This window comes from Peromyscus maniculatus, chromosome 8, assembly GCF_049852395.1.
Source record: "Peromyscus maniculatus bairdii isolate BWxNUB_F1_BW_parent chromosome 8, HU_Pman_BW_mat_3.1, whole genome shotgun sequence".
Taxonomy (NCBI): Eukaryota; Metazoa; Chordata; class Mammalia; order Rodentia; family Cricetidae; genus Peromyscus; species Peromyscus maniculatus.
In genome coordinates this window covers 17,908,938-17,928,824 of record NC_134859.1, presented here as the reverse complement: position 1 = coordinate 17,928,824, position 19,887 = coordinate 17,908,938, and the positions used below count along the sequence as shown (strand labels likewise).

At 51.7% G+C, this 19,887-nt stretch overlaps 1 protein-coding gene and 1 long non-coding RNA gene across 3 annotated transcripts; one reads left to right on the top strand and one right to left on the bottom strand.

Moving 5' to 3' along the window:
- Positions 1-3,333: 3,333 nt before the first annotated feature.
- On the bottom strand, positions 3,334-14,830 carry Pigq (phosphatidylinositol glycan anchor biosynthesis class Q). The gene is made up of 10 exons (XM_042283756.2): positions 14,148-14,830; positions 11,339-11,470; positions 11,076-11,196; positions 9,012-9,138; positions 8,594-8,747; positions 8,367-8,478; positions 7,873-7,953; positions 7,229-7,343; positions 5,518-5,579; positions 3,334-4,674 (listed from the first exon to the last, which is right to left on the bottom strand). The coding sequence occupies exons 1-10, from the start codon at positions 14,828-14,830 to the stop codon at positions 4,522-4,524; spliced, it is 1,740 nt and encodes a 579-aa protein (XP_042139690.1). The 3' UTR covers positions 3,334-4,521.
- On the top strand, positions 9,043-18,017 carry LOC121831747 (uncharacterized). Of its 2 annotated transcripts, none has more exons than XR_006075296.2 (3): positions 9,043-9,182; positions 13,865-14,005; positions 17,035-18,017. It is a non-coding gene; the product is annotated as an uncharacterized LOC121831747 (long non-coding RNA). The 2 variants fall into 2 exon arrangements; XR_013053204.1 differs by having other exon boundaries at positions 13,865-14,859.
- Positions 18,018-19,887: the final 1,870 nt, after the last annotated feature.

Sequence of the window (19,887 nt, the reverse complement as noted above, 5' to 3'; positions counted from 1 at the left end):
AGGCGCAAAGCTACACAGAGAAACCCTGTCTCGAAAAACAAAACAAAACAAACAAACAAACAAACAAAAGGAGGTCAGTGGAAAATCCTTCAAGAGAATGGCAAAAGACACAAAGTACTTGACATTAAGCAGACTGAATGATCAGTGGATGGAGAGCTGTCAATCTAACGTCAGTTAACGTCAGGCACATACTAAATCTGTTGATGCTAAAAAGTAACAAATGTTCAAAAAGTGAAACTGGAATCCAATAATTCCAGGCAATATTTCACCAGCTATTAATAAATGTGAGGTCTCAAAAAAATAATTATATTTTGTTTAAACACGTTCACACACAAGCCAGCCAGTATACTTGGGAGGCTGAACAGGAGGACTGTCTCAGGTTCAAGACCTGGCCTACAGAGGCCCTGCCTCAAACACACACAAACCAACATAGAAAGGGGTCTTTCCTCTTTTTCCCCCAAGGGATTGCTGGGCCTAGGCCTTGCCTCCAGCAGCAGGTACCCTTCATTCAAGGCAGCCACACACTGAGTAACTAGCTCCCTCCAAAGCTGAGGACATGGCCTTTGTGAGCATCTTGACCCTGTGGACTGCCACTTGGTTTGCTACAGTATTCCGGAAAGTTTCTGTGAGGGGCAGTGCCAGGGAAATACTAACAGAGTTCTCCTCACTTGCCTTCAGGGATAGGCTTTCCTGCTATTCTCTTGGTCAGGGTATGTAGGGTGGAAGCTCCTGGGTCCAGAAGTGCAGAACCACACTGAGGCCTTCCAGCAAGACTTCTCAGATCACTTTTTGTTTTTTTTTTTTTCTCGAGACAGGGTTTCTCTGTGTAGCTTTGCGCCTTTCCTGGAACTCACTTGGTATCCCAGGCTGGCCTCAAACTCACAGAGATCCGCCTGCCTCTGCCTCCCAAGTGCTGGGATTAAAGGCATGCGCCACCACCACCCGGCTCTCATCTCACTCTTAATCTCCAAAGGATCCCAGAAGTTATTACCTGCATCATTTTTTCATGTTATACTTTTTTGCCCAGGAGAGGCCATTTGCTGGACTCTGGGTCACAGTAGATTAGTAAGAAATATCACACCCATTCACAGGCCAACAGCAACCCAAAAAGTCTTGACCTTCAGCTGATGAGTTGATGGAGTCCCTAGAGAGCCAGAACCTACTTGTCAGTGAGATCCTCTTCTGTAGGGGCCACTGTGCCCAGCCTAGTCTATATTCTGATGGCTCTCACCCCCTGAACTGGCAGCAATGTCTGTGAGAACCTCTCTTCTGAGGTGTAAGCCTTGAAACAGTGATGCTCATTCATTGGTGCTGAGTCTATCTGGAAGGGATGGTAGAGAGATGCCCAGTCCTCCTTTGCAGAGACTATAAATCACAGCCAGCCTGTGGCAGGTGAATTCCGGTGTTGACTTGACTATATTAAAGAATACTGAGAGAACTGGTCACACTTTATCTTGAGGCTCTCTGGGAGAATATTTCCAGAAACAGAGATGGGCCTGAGTCTGAGTGAACTGAGCCAGCATGGTGGAGGCTCACACCTTTCTTCACAGCTTGTGAGGCGGGACTCATGGGTGGTAAGAATTAGATTTAAATCATGAAGGTGGCTCCCATGGTGGCATTAGTGGCTTTAGGAGAACTGAGCTAGCACACTTAGGTGGGACCCTAAGTCCTCAGAGAGCTCTGGGAATCATACAAGAAGACAGACCCTGGGCCCCGTGTCCAGGAAGCTCAGAGGTACCCACAGAAACTTCAGTTGGGCTGGAAACAGAACTCAGTTGACAGTTTGTCTAGCATGCATGAAACCCTGGGTTTGATCCTGAGCACTGCATAAGCTGTGTGTTGCATAACTATAATCTCAACACTCGAGAAGTAGAGGCAGGCAGATCAGCAGCTCAAGGTCATCCTTAGCTACATAGCCAGCTTCAGACCAGCCTGAGATACATGAGACCCTGTTTCAAAAAAGAAAGAAGTTTCAGTGACTCAGAAGTCCAGGCCTTAGCCTGGCAGCAAGGAGGAGCCCCACAGTAGACAGATCCAGACACCTGGACTGACACTGCAGCTAGTGGAGAAAAAATGAGGAGGGCAGGCCATTTCTGCGTCCCAAGTGTCTGGAGAGAAGCTTCTAGTTATAAAGGAAGGCAGCTTGTGATGGGAACCCTGACAGCTCCTGGGGAAAGCCACCGGTCTGACAGCACTAGGCACCTGTCTACCAAGGTAATGCTGACACAGACAAGAGTCCTTGTTACACGTGCACTGGCTCCGTCTGAGAATCCTCAGACAAACCTCCAAGGACACAGCTTTCTGCAGGAGGCAACTCTTGTAGCTTCCTCTGCCAGCTCTGGTGCCAGGTCCTGACTGGTTCCCAGAAGGGCAGACAGCCCAGCACTCTGCTGCACAGAAAGACAGCTGCCAGGCAAATCTCATGACAGGGCTGCACAAGGGCCAGCTGGGCTGAGATCAGCACCTTCTCCTGACGGGAGTCCAGGAGTTTAGGGGTGACAGCAGGCAGCTAAAGGATGTGTAAGGGTGGCCCGGCAGAGCGGGGAAAGGATGCATGCACCGGAAGTGGTAACCTGTGTACAGATGCACCCCAAACGGTTACCAAGAAGCCCAGGTCCAAGGCCTCTGCATTTGGACCAAGAGACAGCTGTGTGTGTGTTGGGGGCGGTGATGGCTACCTAAAGTGTAACCTCCAGTACTGTAAATGAGAGCCACTTTGAGCAAGCTCTAGATGGGCACTTGATCACACAGGGAGGGCCCTTTGGCACTTCCCAGCTGGTCCTTTGTGGAGTCCCGGGCTAGGAAGAAACTGAGGCCTTCCTCTCCTAACCAGGACAACAGGCCTGGAGGCCTGTGAAGGCTGCAGGTGGTAAGAGTCAGTTCAAACCGGGCGGTGGTGGCACACGCCTTCAATCCCAGCACTCGGGACGCTGAGGCAGGCAGATTTTTGAGTTCGAGGCCAGCCTGGTCTACACAGCAAGTTCTGGGACAGCCAGGGCTACACAGAAAAATCCTGTCAGTCCAGGTCAGTACTCTGCCTAGCATGGAATCCACATACTCAGAGCCCAGAGCAGCCTCATGCACCCTCCTCCTCCACCAGACTATATGCCTGCCCCTGGAACCAGGGTGAAGCTATGGCCAGAAGCCCTGAAGCACTAGGTCTGTTCACCTGTCTAAGATGTCTTCAAGAGCTTAGGCTGCAGAGCCGCCCAGCAGAGCCATTGTGGAAGCCTCAGGCAGGAAATGATGGCAGTCATCATGGAGTCACACAATGCTCCACCTAGCCTGCGCACCCAGAGCCTGGTCAGACTTGAATCACACCCAAGCTAGTACTCCAAATTCATGAGGTTTTATTGTCACCACAGGGTCAGGATTCATCTTCACCAACACCCTCCTGTGGCCTATAGCAAAGGGAAGCAGGCACAGATGACCAATGTGGATAGTCCTGAGTGCTCTTGAGAGACAGGCAGGGCTGGCTGCCCCTCCTGCCCACAGCAGATGCTTCTAGACCCTCAGGCAATGAGGCTTCCTGTCCGCTTGGGACTAGCTCACATGGGCTCCTACTAAGTGGCAGGGAACCCTGGCCATTCCACTTCCCCCAGGTCATTCACAGACTGAGCCACAGAAGTGCCTGTCCAGACGAGAGCTGTCTGGTCCTATAATGGGTCAATGAGAGAAGAAAGAATATTGTGCCAAAGGGCCTATCCCACATGAGGCACTACGCAAGAGCAAGGCAGTCAGGTAGGCAGGTATCCAATCACCCCGTACGGTGTGACTTCAGGCAAAGGGCACCCAGTGGCCTATTAGCAGCAACTTCACAAAGCAATCTCCAGGGAGCAGCAACAGGCAGACCCGTGAAGCACAGAGTGAGAGATTAGTTTGCTGGGGCAGGGAATCAGCAGCTGCCTCCGCTCCCCAGATGGAAACGTTCTGCTGAGGTTCCTTGAGTGCACCAGGTACCCAGGAATGCTCCCACCCACTAAAGCAGCCAAGGACACCTGCCAGCATATCCCAGAGTCTGAGCACTCCTAGGAATCAGGCTCAGTGCACCGACCACAATAAAGCAGGTGGGTCCGCACAGGTGGTGCCAGAGCAGTGGGTCTCAACCTGTGGGCTGCGATGCCTTTAGGAGGTGAACGACCCTTAGGCAACAGGAGTCGCCTAAGACCATAGGAAAAAAATATTTACATTACAGTTCATAACAGTAGCAAAATTACAGTTATGAAGTAGCAACGAAATAGTTTTATGGCTGGAGGTCATCACAACGTGAGGAACAGTAAGTATTAAAGGGTCGCAGCTTTAGGAAAGTTGAGAACCACTGTGCTAGGGAGATGGAGTACAGGACTGAAGCTCACAGGGCCTGAAAGCCAGAGCAGTATCTCAAAGGTAAGACCTGCCTACATTCAGCACAGAGTGTCTGGTTGGCCCATGGGACCTGAGATAAACCCATGGTCACTGCTCTCGGGCAGAGAGGGAGCGCGATGGCTGTGTAGTAGCTATGGGTAGGCTGTGTCCAGCTGCTCAGTCCTGTTTGTCCTCTCTCTGCCTCCAGGGGTAGATGAGCTCTCCGAAGAACAGCTTTCGGCACAGGGAACCCCAGGAGTGCTTGGGATGGCAGCCACAGCTAGGCAGGCGGTAGGTGCGCACCACATGGCCATAGGGCAGGGGGTTTATCTGTAAGGACAGAGTAATTATTAGTAGGGTGGGTGGTCATGGGTGCTTCAGCTATGTCTACAGAGGAAGGTCTTGAGGGCTGGCACCCTGGGCCTGACTGGCCCTCTGGGGACTCTTTGGCTAGGCAATTGTAGGACAAGACCAGCTAGGCCCTGACAAACTTCTGCCTGTGAGACAGCCAAGCTGATCCTCAGAGAAGCAGGCCACACGGCACTTTGATCCCCCGAGGAAGGGAGGGTGCCAGGGGGAGCTCAATGTCCCTTTGGGTCAGTAATGCCCTACCCTAGGGTCCACTCTGCTTCTGGGAGCCTCCTGGGAGGGTGACCAGGCAGATGCTTCAGCAACTGAAAGACACCACACTTGGACTTGGCCCAAGGTACACCTCAAAACCTGGCTGGTCACCCCCAAAACTTATTCTGTTCCCTCCCACTGGGACCAAGAATCCAAGACTTAAAACAGTGAAAGAGCCAGGGGTTCAAGTCCAACAGGAAATGAGTGCTTGTTCTGAGACCTTGGCTAAGTCATTTCTGCTTCATCACAACCTTGAGTACGATGGGGCCCAGGGCAGATCATGGACCAGGACAAGGGGACCCCACCCACAGGCCAGACTAGATATCAGCTATGTAGACCATAATAGGTGCCCCAACCCTGATGGAAGCCCTAGACACAGTGAGTTTTGATTCTCAGATGCCTGGGAACCCTTAGCTCTACTGGGCCCTTCTACCTGTATCCAACTCTGGCTGAAGTGACACCAGCTGACCCCAGCCGTCCCAGAACACAGCAGAGCATGGTGGGAAGGGGTCCCAGGTCAGAGCAGCAGTGGAGGGCACAGGGAGTTCTTACCTGCATCAGGAGGCGGAGGGGCCTGCCTGCTTCCTGTTCCAGAACTCTGAACTTCACACCAGCTATAAGGAAAGCAAGGTAGATACTTAGGAAGGAAGATGGCGAATCTCTACCCCCAGTTAGCCTCCCTGGTCCCAGAGTTAGCAGAGGCTGTTGCAGATGGCAATTTCTAACAACTGAAGCCCACCCGGGTGGCAGCAGACCTACCTAGACACACATGGTTCTCTCCTCCTCCACCTTTCCCATCTGTCTCTTTGTTGGGTGGCAGATGCCCTATTAATGGTTCAGTGTCTTATGACTTCTATGTCTGGCTGATTTAGGGACCCACAGCAGCCCTGGCGTGTAGTTTGGGCTCTCAGTCTAGGAAATGCCCAGGAAGAAAGTTATTAAAAAGAGCAGGAAATAGCCAGGCAGTGGTGGCATACTTTAATCCCAGCACTCAGGAGGCAAAGGCAGGCAGATCTCTGAGTTCGACTCAAGGTCAGCCTGGTCTATGGAGTGAGTTCTAGAAGAGCCAGGGTTACACAGTAAAACCTTGTCTCAAAAAAATCAAAAACAAGGGCTGGAGAGATGGCTCAGAGGTTAAGAGCACTGACTGCTCTTCCAGAGGTCCTGAGTTCAATTCCCAGCAACAGCATGGTGGCTCACAACCATCTGTAATGAGATCTTGTGCCCTCTTCTGGCCTGCAGATGCAGGCAGAACACTGTATTCATAATAAATAAATAAATAAATAGATAAATAAATAAATAAATAAATAAATAAATAAATAAATAAATAAATATTTAAAAAAAATCAAAAACAAAAACAAAAAGCAGAAAATGAAGCTTCCTTGAAGCCAGTGAGGTAAGAAGGGACAGAACCATGGCCTGCTGAGCAAAGTTCAACTGCCCTGCCTAAGCTATTGGCTCCAGGCTAGGGAGGAAGAGGCCCTGCATCCCAGGCTGTGTCTGGGCCTACTGCGGCCCACCTGTCTTGTGTCTGAGGTGAAGAAGTGGAGGCAGAGGGTATGTGTACAACATTGCAAATGAGTCTCTGGCCTGGGCCTCCTGAAGTTAATGGAGAAATTAGCTAGAAGGATGATTTTTAGTCATTCAGCAGCAAGGAGATGCCTGCAGGCAGACCTAGATATTGGTTCAAAGCCAAGAATCTGCCCATCCTATCAAATGGGCGTAGTGGTCACCTTAGAAGTCACCTGATCTTGAACACTGGCTATACCAGGTAATCCTAGGGTCCCTGCTGTGTCCAAAGGCCCAGAGACAAATGGGTTGACCACAACCACCTCATGCCTAAAGGAGATAGATTGCCCTCAAGGACTCTGGGATCAGAATGCAGAGATTCAGCTTGAGTGACAGTTGATGATTACAGGCAGCACAGGATGATCCTGTTACAGTCGAGCAGTCCTCATTCTGGCCTGCTTCCAAAGGTGAGGGTCACCAAAAGAACAGACATACAGGGTAGAAACACATGGAGATAGACTTCTCTGAGCAGCAAGCCTCACATATTACAGGAAGGATGAGGCCTCGGGTCTTTATGTTTCTGAGTTTTACTCGGGAGACGGAGCAGACTGCATGTTCCCAGGGCCAAGCCTGTCTGCACTGCTCTGCTCACCTATACCACATACACCAGTTCTCTCAGGCAGGTGCTTTTGTAAGGGCTGTGGGCATGCTGTGCCATCTGCCAGAGGCCAGCCACCCAGCACCCAGCACTTACCGGCCAGCCTGTACGGTCGGCAGAGTCGAAGGCCAAGGGAGTAGAGGGGCAGGGAGTTGATGAGGTCCACAAGCAGACGGATTAGGCCTTGCACAGTGATCACCAGGAGCCGGAGCTGGAGCAAAGAGGACATTCAGGGCCACTGACTGGGGCTGAAGCCACACATGAGACAGGCCTAGGAGAGCAGCCCAACAGGCTCTTGAGCTGCCCTCACTGAGGGTGGCCAGAGGCTCAGGAACCCTGGAGAAAACAGATTCCACCCTAAAGAGACTAAAGGGCTGGCAGCAGGGCAGCTGGCACTCCTTCCTGTCAGAGACTGGGCATCCACACTCCCAACACTTACACCTGGAGGGCCTGAGCCATCTGGGTATCACTGACCTCACACTGTCCACCCTGGTGCTCACTAGAGGTGGGTCCCTCTATGATCCCATCCACCCACTCTGGGTCCTAACCTCCTTGTAGCCAGCCCTCTCCAGGGCAGGACCCCAAAACTGCTTTAAGGCCAGCACATAGTTCCCAGAGAGTTCAGAACAGCCATGATGGTGTGACCTGAAGAGGTAGATGGCCTATCCCCCCATGTGGCTGGCTCGGGCAGTGACCAGTCCAAGTTCTGTAGGCCCCAGGGCAGGAGGTACTGGGCTCACCAGGGTGAATACCAGGTAGTACAGAGCAGTGGTAGGCAGCAAGAAGACCAGGATGGTGAAGAGCAAGGTCCCAATGAACAGCTGTGGGGAACAAGGACCAACACACTTGGTTTCACAAGACCCAAACCAGGGGGGCCATACACACCCACCCTTAAACTGCAGCTGGGATTTTCTGGCCTCCTGAGCAGCATGTTCCCTTTACCATGAGGGGGTATGTCCACATACCCTGTGGACCTGGTGGCTTGTGGGGAAAGAGCCAGCAGGGTACACAGACAAATATGAGGTTAGGAAAAAGTGTGTATCCGGTCTGGGTAAGCAAATGGAATAATCCAAAGCAGGCCCACCTATGCCCACCTGGGGGAAGTAGGTAGGTCTGCTGGCACCTCCCCCTAGGCCAACTGTTGGAGGATAGCCGCAGGATAGCAGTAGGCTGGTCACTGGTAGTGTCCAAGTAGCTGCCCTGACCAGGACAGCAGGCTCAAAGCTGTAGGTACCTGGTCAAGGTCATAGGAACAGGAATCCACCCGCTGGCGCAGAACATTCCACTTCTTCCCCCGGAACAGACGCCACAGAGAGGAGAGGCCATAGATCTTCAGGCAGTACAGCCTGTAGGACACAGGCTCATGAGGGCCAGCTGGGGCCCTGTGCCACATCTCACCCATCTGCTCAGGCCCTGTTGTGTGCCCATGGCTTAGAAAACCACACCTGAACACACACGTACCTGGCACCGTAGACATAGAAGCAGTAGATGTGGAAGGTAAGGAGGGCAATGATGTCCGAAAGGATGGACAAGGCAACAGTCAGTCCTAGGCAGGCTGAGAGGCCCACATGCCACAGGATGTGCTCAATAAAGGGGGACATAAGGTGGATATAGCCTGCAGGAGGGAGTTCAGCCATGAGTAGTGCCCAACAAGGCACGGGGAGCCCCAGTTCCTGAGAATGGATACCTAACACTTCAGGACACAAGTGAGCACAGACCCAGCCACTAGCCCCAGAATTGGGCTTGAGCAGCTGGCCCAACACAGTCGGCTTCATACAAAGGGGAAGCCAGAAAATGGAGGCAGAGGGCCTGGCTAGGGTTCCCTGTTCTCCTCAAACAGCCCTACTGGGCTGCCCAACCCTGCCCATCAGGCACTCACTGATCCACAGATGGATGTGGTACAGGAAGAAGCGGCCTAGCACCTGATCCAGTGCCCGATTCATCTTGAGCCCAGCAGGAGCACCCATCAACCACTGCAGCAGATGTTGGAGCTCCTCAGCCACGTGCTACAGAGACATGGGCAGGGACGGGATGACATGGTCACACTGAGGTAAGTGGGTCGAGGACTGTCCATATGGGCTCCCACCCTAGCCAGTCTATCTAGGCAGGGAAAGGCAGCCTACACTTCCTTCCAAAGTTCAGAATAGTTGTCTTTTTTTTTTGGAGGGGGGGGGGCACGGGTGGCTAGGTCTTACTATGTAGCCCTGGCTGTCCTGGAACTCACTATATGGATCAGGCTGGCCTCAAACTCAGAGATCCGCCAGCCTCTACCTCCCAAGTGCTGGAATTAAGGGAGTGTGCCGCCACTCCTGGCAAATCATTGTCTTCTAACATTGTACAGAGGCAGTATTTCCCAAATTTGTCTGGTCACTGGACCCCTGACTCCTGGTCACAGATGATTTCTAAGATCCTGGTCTGAGGCATCTTCCAACAGGCTAGTGTCCATAAACCAATTCCTTGGGCATGTGTCCCCCAGGGACATCTGCCTCAGCCTGAGAAGTTCATGTTCACTATCTTCCACTTGAGCCCTGAAACTCGAGCCCTAAGCCCAGGACACCTGGGGATGGCTGAGGCTGCATTGACCCTCGCTCAATTCAAACCATGCAGGGAAGCTTGAGAATACTGAAGCCCCCGGTCAAAGGCCTCTCCTTGCCACTTGCTAGCAGAGGTTAAGGTCATCCAACAATGGACAGCCATCCTGGGTGACTGAGAGGGTGTCAACCCCATCAGGGACTCGGGGAGCAGGTGGGGCCCTGGAGAGCAAGACAGACTTAATTGAGTACCACAAACAACACAGAGACTTCAACAGGAAGCAGGAAAACGGGTCCTGGCTGCAGAATGGAGTGCCAGTCACTGAGCACAGATGGGAAGTAAGGAAGCTAAGGGATGCTCTTCCTGCTCACCAAGGTGAAGCCTCAGGAGTGACTCCTGTATCCCTATACGCTCTTCCCAAAGCCTCCTGCAACCCTGTGCAAGAGCCTCAGGACCACCAGGGAAGAGAACAAAACCTTCTTTATAAATAGGGCTTATTTAATATTTAAAGGATAAAAGCCTGGCAGCAGGAAAAGACTCCACTTTTTAATTAAATATTTATGTTTTTTTTTTTTTTTGCAATTTTGCAAAAAGGAGGATTCAGACAAGGCTGGCCAAGAAAGAGAATATAGAAAGAGCCTGACCCCTTCCGCCCCAACCCCAGCTTCTCTTTCCTACTGGGATGACCTCCACCTATCTTACAATTCAGGATGCTGAGAGGAGCCTACTGCTGCCTCTAGATCCTGGCAAGGCAGCGAACAGACCTCCCATCCATCTACACTGATGGAGCAGAGACTGTGCTCATGGGGAGACCCTCAAGGCTCCCACAGGGGAGAGAGGGCTTTAGCTCTACTGAAGATGAGATAGAGATCTGAAAGCTCTGAGGTGAGGTGGAAATGAGGAGACGGAGGAGTCCAGAAGAACAGGAAGGGACCAGCATGGACATGCTGCACATGATGCAGGGGAACCCTGGGAGAAGAGAGGACAGGCTCGTGTCTCTTGTTTCCAGGGTAAGAGCAATCTGGGAGTAGTGTCTGGCCAGCCCAACAACAGCCCAGAGCACTGTAGTGTCTTAAGGCTGGCTTTCATCTGGAAGAGCAGCCCAGAGCACTGTAGTGACTTAAGGCTGGCTTTCATCTGGAACAGCAGCCCAGCACAGAAAATGAGCCCACAAAAGCCTCACCCACAAGTGGCCCCCAGACACTGCCACCTTCAAGAAGGGGCAACAGGCACTTGGCCAATGCAGCTCTGAGAGACACAGGTACCAAGAGCACCTAGGGAATGTCTCAGGCTAGGGCCAGGGGCTGTGTCTCTCGGGTGAGGACAGGGAAGAGTTGCTGCTGCCAGCTGAAGGACTGCCCAGGAGGATTCCCCACCCTCAGGAAACTGGGCATCATCCAGATCTACTCACATCAGCCACGGGGACCAGGGCGTTGGCCAGCTGTCCAATCCGGTTGTTGCTGTGGAGCCAGGAGAGCAGCAGCAGGCCAAGGACCACATCCAGTAGCACAGACACCAGCATGTTGGCTTTCCTGGGAGAAATGTCAGGGACAGCAGCTGAGAGACAGCCAGACACAGCCTGGGACCCAAGAGAGGCCTGGCTGGAGGCACAGTGCAGAGCAGAGGTGGAGAAGGGGCTGGGCCATACCACCCTTCTTGTAAAGGAGACCATACCTCATCAGCTGCATGGGACTCTGGGCTTTCTCGGTGCTAAAGATAAGTGAGAGGTGTTTGAGGCGGTGCTGGAGCTGTTCACAGGTGGAGAGCTTGCTTCTGATGAAAGAAAGGGGCCAGAGCTTCCACAGCCTGGGGAGGAGAGAAGGGCTGAGACTGACAGCTCCAGCCTTTAGTTCCTTGGTTTTCCAGCCAAGGTCCCTCACTCTAGAAAGAAAGGGCCAGATCTACTCAGCCTGAGCCCTTTGGTTCCACTCCAAAACTCAGCAAGGCCCAGGCAAGTATGAAGGCCAACATGGCCAAGCAAGGATGCCTAAGTGTGAAATGCACAGCACCCTCCTGAGACGCCCTCCCTCACTGTGGTGACAGTCACTACAGAGCAGGACCCCTCACAGAGCCTCAGGCATACTTGAGCTCACCAGCCAATACAAAGATGAGTCTCAAAATGCCTGAAAAGTGAGCCAGGAGTAGTGGTATGTGCCTTTAATACCAGTACTCAGGAGGCAGACAGATCTCCGAGTTCAAGGCCAACTTGATCAGGACTACCCAGTCTCAAAAACAAAACATTAAAAAACCCAATTGGGGGGGGGGGAGTGCACGCCTTTAATCCCAGCACTCAGGAGGCAGAGACAGGTGGATCTCTGTGAGTTTGTGGACCTCACTCATCTTGGTCTACAGAACAAGTGGGGATTAGGTCACCTCCCGCCCACCAGCACTTGCCCTGCCTACTAGATGGTAACCCAGCCCAGCAAAGTGCTGGGCTTCCTAGTAAGCCTGAATTCCTTACAAAGGAGGCATGGAGATGTTCCCACAGATGCTCACATGGTGAGAAGCGCCTGACAGCAATCAGGCTGCACTCGGGAGCCGGAACGTGAGTTGAGGAGCGCAGAGAACAGTAGCAGCAGCAGGAGCTATATTTGCATTTAGAGCCCTTGCTGGAGGTAGGAGGGACCCAAGGGCTCCTGGGACATGCAGAGCTGTGTGTGTGTAACCTGGGGGCGGGGGAGCTTTGAGTCAGTTCTAAGAACTGTACTCAACAGAGCCTTCCCTTTCAAATAGCCAAGTGTAGTGACCACCCAATGGCCACATGAAACTCCAGACTCCAGGGCAGTCCTTGATGGCCCAGGCTCACAATACCCTTGAGGCTGTTTGGGAAGGGCACAAAGTCACGCAAGGCAGAGGAGCTTGACTCTATAGTGACAGCCTTGCCTGTACACCAGTACTCCTACGTACGACTCTGGCTTGACGGCTAGGCTGGTGCCTGCAATCAGTACACAAGCATCATCTCTTCAGCTTTCTTGACTCCCTTGAGAAGATAAAGAGAACTGGGGCCTTCTCTCATGTAACAGCACTGGGGCCCAGATACACCTCCACCTTAGTAATTCCAAGGTTGTTACAGTCTACACCATACATCAAGACAGCCAGCAGCTCCTGCAACCTAAAGTGTATCCTCATAGGTTACCCAGGGCTCCCTTTCTGGGAAAGTATCCAAAGGTCCCCAGAGCCTCTGGAAAGTGGCAAGGTCAGCCAGACCCCATACCAGACACCAGTTTGTAGATGTAAAGGGAGGGGAGAGCTGAGGGAGAAATACAGCTGTTCCTTATGGGCGGCAGCACCAAGAAAAAAACATCATCTTAGTCCAGAGAGCTCATGTGAGTTCAAAGTCAGGCTGGTTGGTCTACAGAGTGAGTTCAGGACAGCCAGAACTACATAGTGACACACTGTCCCAAAAAATTAAAGGTAAAGGTTATCTATGGCTACACAGTAAGTTTGTACCCAGCTTGAGATACATAAAAACTGTATTAGTTCAAAAAGAGAGGCAGAGTTGAGAAGCTAAGAGAGAACATTTGTAAAACCCCCAGGCTCCCATTTCCCATTCACAAGCTAAACTATGGCGCTACCCAGCATTCCCAGGACTTGGGGACTTTTCTAAATCTCTCACCAGGCCAGCAACCCATGATTCTAGAGAGCCTAGGTCGGGACCACCACTCCAAGCAACTGAAACTGACTGGCCTAGAGAGGAAATGCATCGGCAGCTGAAGCCAGCTGTGTGTGGTCGGGGGGGGGGGGGGGGGGCCCGGGGGGGCCCACAGGGACAGAGAAGCAGGGGGTGGGCAGCTCTGTGTCCTCACAGGTCAAACAACTGCAGGCAGGGCAGATATTGGCCTTCAATCCATGCACTCCCAGAGGCAGAGAAAGGCAGAGTTTGAGGCCAGCCTGGTCTACATAGGGAGTTGCAGGCCAGCCAAGGCTACATAGCTGAGACCATCTCTCAAAACAATAGTAAGATGAGCCGAAGAGACGGTGCAATGGTTTGGAACACTTGTTCCTCTTACAGAAAATGCAGGCTTAATTCCCAGCACCCACACGGTGGCTCAGAGTCATCTGTAACTCCAGTTCCAGGGGATCTGACCCCTCTTCTGACTAGGGACACACATGATACACATATATAAATGCAGGTAAACATTCATATATATAAATTTTTTTAAAGGTACAATAACCCAGTTCATCGGATTTCTTTTTTAGGCACTTGAAGCATCTGTGGTGCATCTGTGAAGCATCTATACCTGAACAGATGGGCCTCACACAATCATAGGCTCCAGATAAAAAATACTGACCCAGAAGGGACACAACAGCCTCTACTACGCCATCCTTTGAGATGCAAAGGTAAGATGAGAACTGGGTTCCAGAACAACACACACCTCAGGAAGGACTCTCTGGCTGTCAATGTCTCTACACATCGAAGGGAGAGCCTATGGGTCTCATGGGACCAACTCCTTGCTCTACCCTTCCTGTCTGATGCACCTACCGGCAAGCACTAGCAGCTGAGAGCAGAGACAGCAGAGAGGTCAGCAGCCAGCAGACAGGCCCCGAGGCCCGCTTTGCCAACTCCACGAGGATGCTGGCCTCCACGCCCTCTGACTGCCAGTGGCTTAGGCGTACCGGGACCTCAACAAACTGGTCATTTCGGAAGAGCACCTCACTTCGTGCCACAGTGTCAAAGATGTCAGCTAGGCCTCCTGTGCTGGGTGTGGTCTCTCCACCCTGGCAGCCAGGCAGTACTGCTGGTGGATGCAGCCAGGAGAGCAGCAACTTGCGCTGATCGTAGAAGATGAGCATGACCTGGTCTTCAGTGGCCGGAGTGTCAGACACCTGACGGTAAGTGGCCTTGCAGCTCCAGAACCTGGTACCCCTTTCCCGGCACAGCTGCAACCAGGGATCATGGGAGAAGATGGCACCCAGGCCCTCTAGGAAGTGCCCCAGGCTCTCCTCGGGTTCCTGCTGACGGTGGCACCAGGTGCCTAGCACAGCCACTTGTACTTGGCTGGTCTTCTGCACCTGGGCCAGGAGCTCCTTGACTTGGATGGGGATGAAGGGAAAGTGCACCACAGCCAGGATCACAGCACTCCTCTGCTCCGGGACCCACCGTCCCACCAGTAGTCCACTGTCTGCTGAGGCACAGCATGTGGGGAAGAAGGCCTTGAGCACCATGCCGGGGACCCTGGAAGAGAGAAGGAAAGGTTGGTTTACAGCTGCTGCCACTCTGTGGCTGCTAGATGCTGTGCCATGCTTATGGACCATTCACCTGGCCACAGGTTGGGAAAGCACAGTTCCGGATTTGGTGGCAGGGACTGTGGGTCATGGCATCTCACAGGGACTGAACCCTTCCAAGCACTGCCCCGGGAAGAGCGCTGTATGTTGGATGGCAGACTAGTCCTTCCTTAGGTTCTGAAACAAGCAGCCTGAAGCAGGGCAAAGTGAGGTACCCAGACAGATGCCATTGATAACAGTAGGGGGACTGAGTCTGAGGTCTTTAAGGACTTAATGAGAAAGGCTTCCTTATGAGTTTCCTATGTAAAAGCACACAGTATGAGCATGTACACAAATCCTAATTTGAACAAACCAGAAGGCAGCTGTGTGACGCATACCTGTAATTCCAGCAATGGAGAGGTAGAGGCAGGAGTTCCAGGAGTTCAAGGCCAGCCTTCAAAAGCAAGAGGAGCCAGGCAGTGGTGGCGCACGCCTTTAATCCCAGCACTCGGGAGGCAGAGGCAGGCAGATCTCTGTGAGTTCGAGGCCAGCCTAGTCTCCAAAGTGAGTTCCAGGAAAGGTGCAAAGCTACACAGAGAAACCCTGTCTCGAAAAACCAAAAAAAAAAAAAAGAAAAAGAAAAAGAAGAAAGAAAAAGAAGAAAGAATAGCTCTTTGACTACAGTTTCAGCACTCAGAAGGCTGGAGCAGGAAGATCACTGTGAGCTCAAGGCCAGCCAGGCCCACACATAAATTCCAGAAAAGCCTGGAATACAAATAAGTCCTCATCTCAAATAGCAACAAACAGGATTTACTTAAGCAAGAATTAAGATAAAATTTTTAAACCTGGGGCTGGAGAGATGGCTCAGAAGTTAAGAGTACTTGTTGCTTTTGCAAAGGACCTGGGTTCATCCTTAACTTCAGTTCTAGCAGATGCATGGGGCCTAGGCACACATGTGGTGCACGTACATACATGCACACAGAACCTCGTATGCATAAATTAAATAAATCTAAAAAATTATTAAATCTGTTTTGGAGGGCCAGGGATGTTTTTTTTCCTCTCTTTCATATAATTTATTTTTATTTTATGTTTACTGGTGTTTTGCCTACATGTATGTCTGTGTGAAGGTGTCAGAAGACAGTCGTGAGCTGCGATGTGTGTGCTGGGAATTAAACCCAGGTCCTCTGGAAAAGCAGCCAGTGCTCTTAACCAATACACCAGCTCAGGATGGTTTTCTTTTTTCTTTTCTTCTTCTTCTTCTTCTTTTTTTTTTTTTTTTTTTTTTTTGGTTTTTCAAGACAGGGTTTCTCTGTGTAGCTTTGGTGCCTTTCCTGAATCTTGCTCTGTAGACCAGGCTGGCCTCGAACTCACAAAGATCCGCCTGGCTCTGCCTCCCGAGTGCTGGGATTAAAGGCGTGTGCCACCACCGCCTGGCCTCAGGATGGTTTTTAATGGTAAAGTGCTTGCCTAGCATGGCCAGCGTTTTGAGTTTGATCTAATACCACCAAAAACCAAACAAAATAAAAGTAAACAAAACAAACTTGTCTGGGGGTTCAGGAAACCAAATGCACACACAGAGCACTGGTTTAGAGCTGAGTCTAGGGCCTAGGACTCAGAAGGAATCTCTCCTTCTGTAGCAGGGAGCTTGTCCTCCTGCCACTGGGTTCAGGGGACAGTCCAGGCAGGAGGAGTGCAAATTCGAGGCCTGCTGGGCGACACAGGGTTAGTCTAGTGAGACTATCTTAAAAGGGAAAAAGGGGGCCTGAGGATGTAGCCTAGTGGTAGAGCTGTCTCTACTTGGCCTTCTACCTACCTGAGGCATATCTGGGTAGTGTTCATCTTCCTCTGGAATCCTGTCAGACACCCCAAGATGGGACTCCCAGCAGGGCAGTATTCCTCTCCATGGGAGAATGCTAACACATGTTCTCTGAGTGAACCACCAGCCCTCCTGGCCTCTCAGGATCTTTGAGCATCAAGGACCACCACAGCAGCTACAAATCCTTGATTCTGTGGACCCTACACCTTTCCTTCCACAGAAGGGAGCTACTTAGGGACGGTGGGTTTCCTCACAGGCATCCTTGCTGAACTGACTCAAGTGTGGTTAGCAGGGTTTGGGTACTACATGTGCCTTTTTTCTTTTCTTTCTTTCTTTTTTCTTTTTTTAGTTACTACCCCATCTTACCCACATGAAGGACAAAGCAACCCTGAGCAAAGACCCCCAATCTTGGATCCTTTCCCGAGGAAGATACAGATCTTGTGATGAACTCCAGCTGCCATTCTAGGGCTCACACAAACCCTTGGACACGAGGGGAAGTTGTCCTGCAGACAAGTGCCCAGGGCTTGCGGGACCCAGATGCAGCTGCTCCCCTTCCTGTAGGTAAGCCAGCCCAGAGAAGACCTTGCATGAACAACTTAGAAAAGCTTTTTGTTTTTGTAATACTAAGGATTTGTAAGACTGAGGGCCTCCTAGGAGCTATAAGCTCAGCCCAAAGCGGACAGTTCTAAAGGCACCCTTAAGTTGAGCTGTAGGACTTCAAAATGCTGATGCTGACTAAAAGAACAACCCAAGCCTGAAAAAAAGCTCTCTTTCCAACAGCCATTCCCAGGTGGGTCAAGTAAGGAAGATTCAGGAAGCCTCTCCATAGAACTACAAACCGTATCACCTGTAAACTGAAATAAACCTCACCCCCCCACCCCCCAAAAAAAAGAACTCCAAACCAGAAGTCTCCAGTAAACAAACTCCAAAGTGCCTGGAGAAGGCAGGCAACCCGTGGGTGTCCAGAGAGAAATCCTAATACCCAACACCAGCCCTGGCCAAATCCCCATGCCCAGTGTCAAGAACCAGTTTCTCTTGTCACTTCCATGGGAACCGTCTCCAGAGGGCCATGCCACAGGGCAGTAATGCATTGTAAAAGGTACTAGAGCAAGCCGGGTGGTGGTGGCCCATACCTTTAATTTTAGCACTCAGGAGGCAGAGACAGGCAGATCTGAGTTCGAGACCAGCCTGGTCTACATAGTGAGTTCTAGGACAGCCAGGACTACACAGAGAAACCCTGTCTCTAAAAAAAACCAACCCACCACCACCACCACCACCACCACCCCCCAAAAAAAAAAAAAAAAAAAAAAAAAAAAAAAAAAAACAGAAAAAGGGGGAAGGGTTCTAGAGTGATTTTGCCTGTAAGAGCCCCAGTGGACCACTGTCACAGGAGATCATTCAGCACAGTCCAAGCTTTTCTGTAACAACCTGTAACAACACACCAACTCAGTGAAAAACCATCTGACTCTCCTGGGGAGCACTTCACAGGAACTAAGGGAAAATGCTTTCAATAGTGTGGGAAGGGAAATGTCCTTGTTCTAATTATAAACAGATGTTGAGGGGGGGAATAGTTTTGAGTCTGTTCACAATGAGTAAATTCAATGTGCTGTACATATAATTTGTGCACATCTTTTTTGTAGTGCATGCTTCACTTACGGTTTACCTTAAAAGTAAAGCAAAATAAAAAGCATCTTGGGTCAAAGGAAAGATGGTAGGCAGAGGTTGGTGTTCTGATCCGTGGGGTACTGAAAGAACTCAAGTAGTTATGGGGCAAATTCCCACCCTCACTTCCAACTTAGTCTCCGGAACTACTGAAGCGTAAAGGAGTGTGCTTCCAGCAGCAGAAAAAAGATGAAAGAGCAGCCAATCGATACAAGAGAAGGTGAGAGGCCGGAGAGAGAAGGCAGAAACCTGGGCAGTGCGAACATCTTTAAAGACGCTGATTAAAAGAACAGCCCACACCTGGAAAAGCTGCCTCTGCTAGGAAGGAGTCAGTTCCCTCCCCGACAGCCCATTCCCAGGTGGGTTTAATAAAAGAGGCCTCAGGAAGTCTCTTCGTAGAACTCCAAGTCAGACTTCAGTAGAAGCAGAACTACTGCTTACTTCCCCTGCATGGACAGGTTTGAGTGATGGCCCAGTTAAGAGGGGCCAGGGACACATCACAGCTGAAACTCTCCTTTGTGAATCTTTGCGAGGGTTCATATTTACTCCGCGTTCAAAACAACAACAACAAAAAAAAACCCCCACTTTTCTGGCTGGAGATGTAACTCAGTTGGTAGGGTGCTTGCCTAGCCTGCAGGAGACCCTGGACTCAGTCCCCAGAAGCTCATAAACCGGCAGTAGTAGTGCATGTCTATAATCGAGAAGTGGAGGCAGGAAGATCAAAAATTCAAGGTCATCCTTTGCTACATTGGGACTGTGAGGCCAATCTGGACCTGTTCTCTAGAAACACTTTCTTGCTTCTCTAAATGCTTTCCTTTTTCATTTCAAAAGGAGGGGGTAAATCTGTTTCCGATCTTTACTGGGGGTCAAGGACAAGTGTGAACCTCTCCACCGGTGCTCCAGGAATCTTCCAGCTAGTGCCCTCCTGGAGGGGAGGAGGGGCCGCTCGGCGCCCTCAAGCTCCGGATTGCAGGCCAGACCCACACGGGTGCCGCCGAGCCTGGAGGTCAACCGCGGGGCTCGCCGCCGCTCCCTCCTCTCGGGCCTGCGGATTTCCCATCTCAGAGTATTAGGAGACAGGCACTGAGGACCAAGAGGCCTGCACTGCCTCGGGATTTCCTCCTCCTCCTCTCCCGGTCCCGCCGCCCCCTAGTGCTCACCGGCTGCTTCCCTGGGCCGCGTCCCCGAGCGGTAGGGAAGGGACTGGGTTGGGAACCGCGTCCGGCGGGCCCGGGAGGACGTCGATGCTCGCGGCCCCCAGGCCCGCCGCGGGACATCAGCCCCATTTCCGCCGGCTCCGCGCGTTGCCGCGCGACGGTCCGTCCCCAAACGTGCCCGGGCTGCCCACCAACTGAGCCCGAGAGTTCCGCGCGCGCGACTCCAGCCATCAAACCTACACCCGCTTTAAATGTCCTGAAAGACCGGGTGAAACCAGCCTTTAGGGACCCAGGTCGCTTTATTCTCACCTTCATGCCCTGCCTAGGCTCCTAAGCCCCGGGCCCTCCCATCTCTCTGCATTGCAGGCAGGGTGCACGCCGAC

Excerpts from the sequence above, each read along its gene's own strand:
- Pigq (XM_042283756.2), bottom strand. The coding sequence starts at position 14,830 with ATGGTGCTCAAGGCCTTCTTCCCCACATGCTGTGCCTCAGCAGACAGT. Across the intron at positions 8,748-9,011 it reads CCACATCCATCTGTGGATCA|GCTATATCCACCTTATGTCC; the intron begins GTGAGTGCCTGA and ends TCCCTCCTGCAG. Across the intron at positions 4,675-5,517 it reads CCCTCCGCCTCCTGATGCAG|ATAAACCCCCTGCCCTATGG; the intron begins GTAAGAACTCCC and ends CTGTCCTTACAG.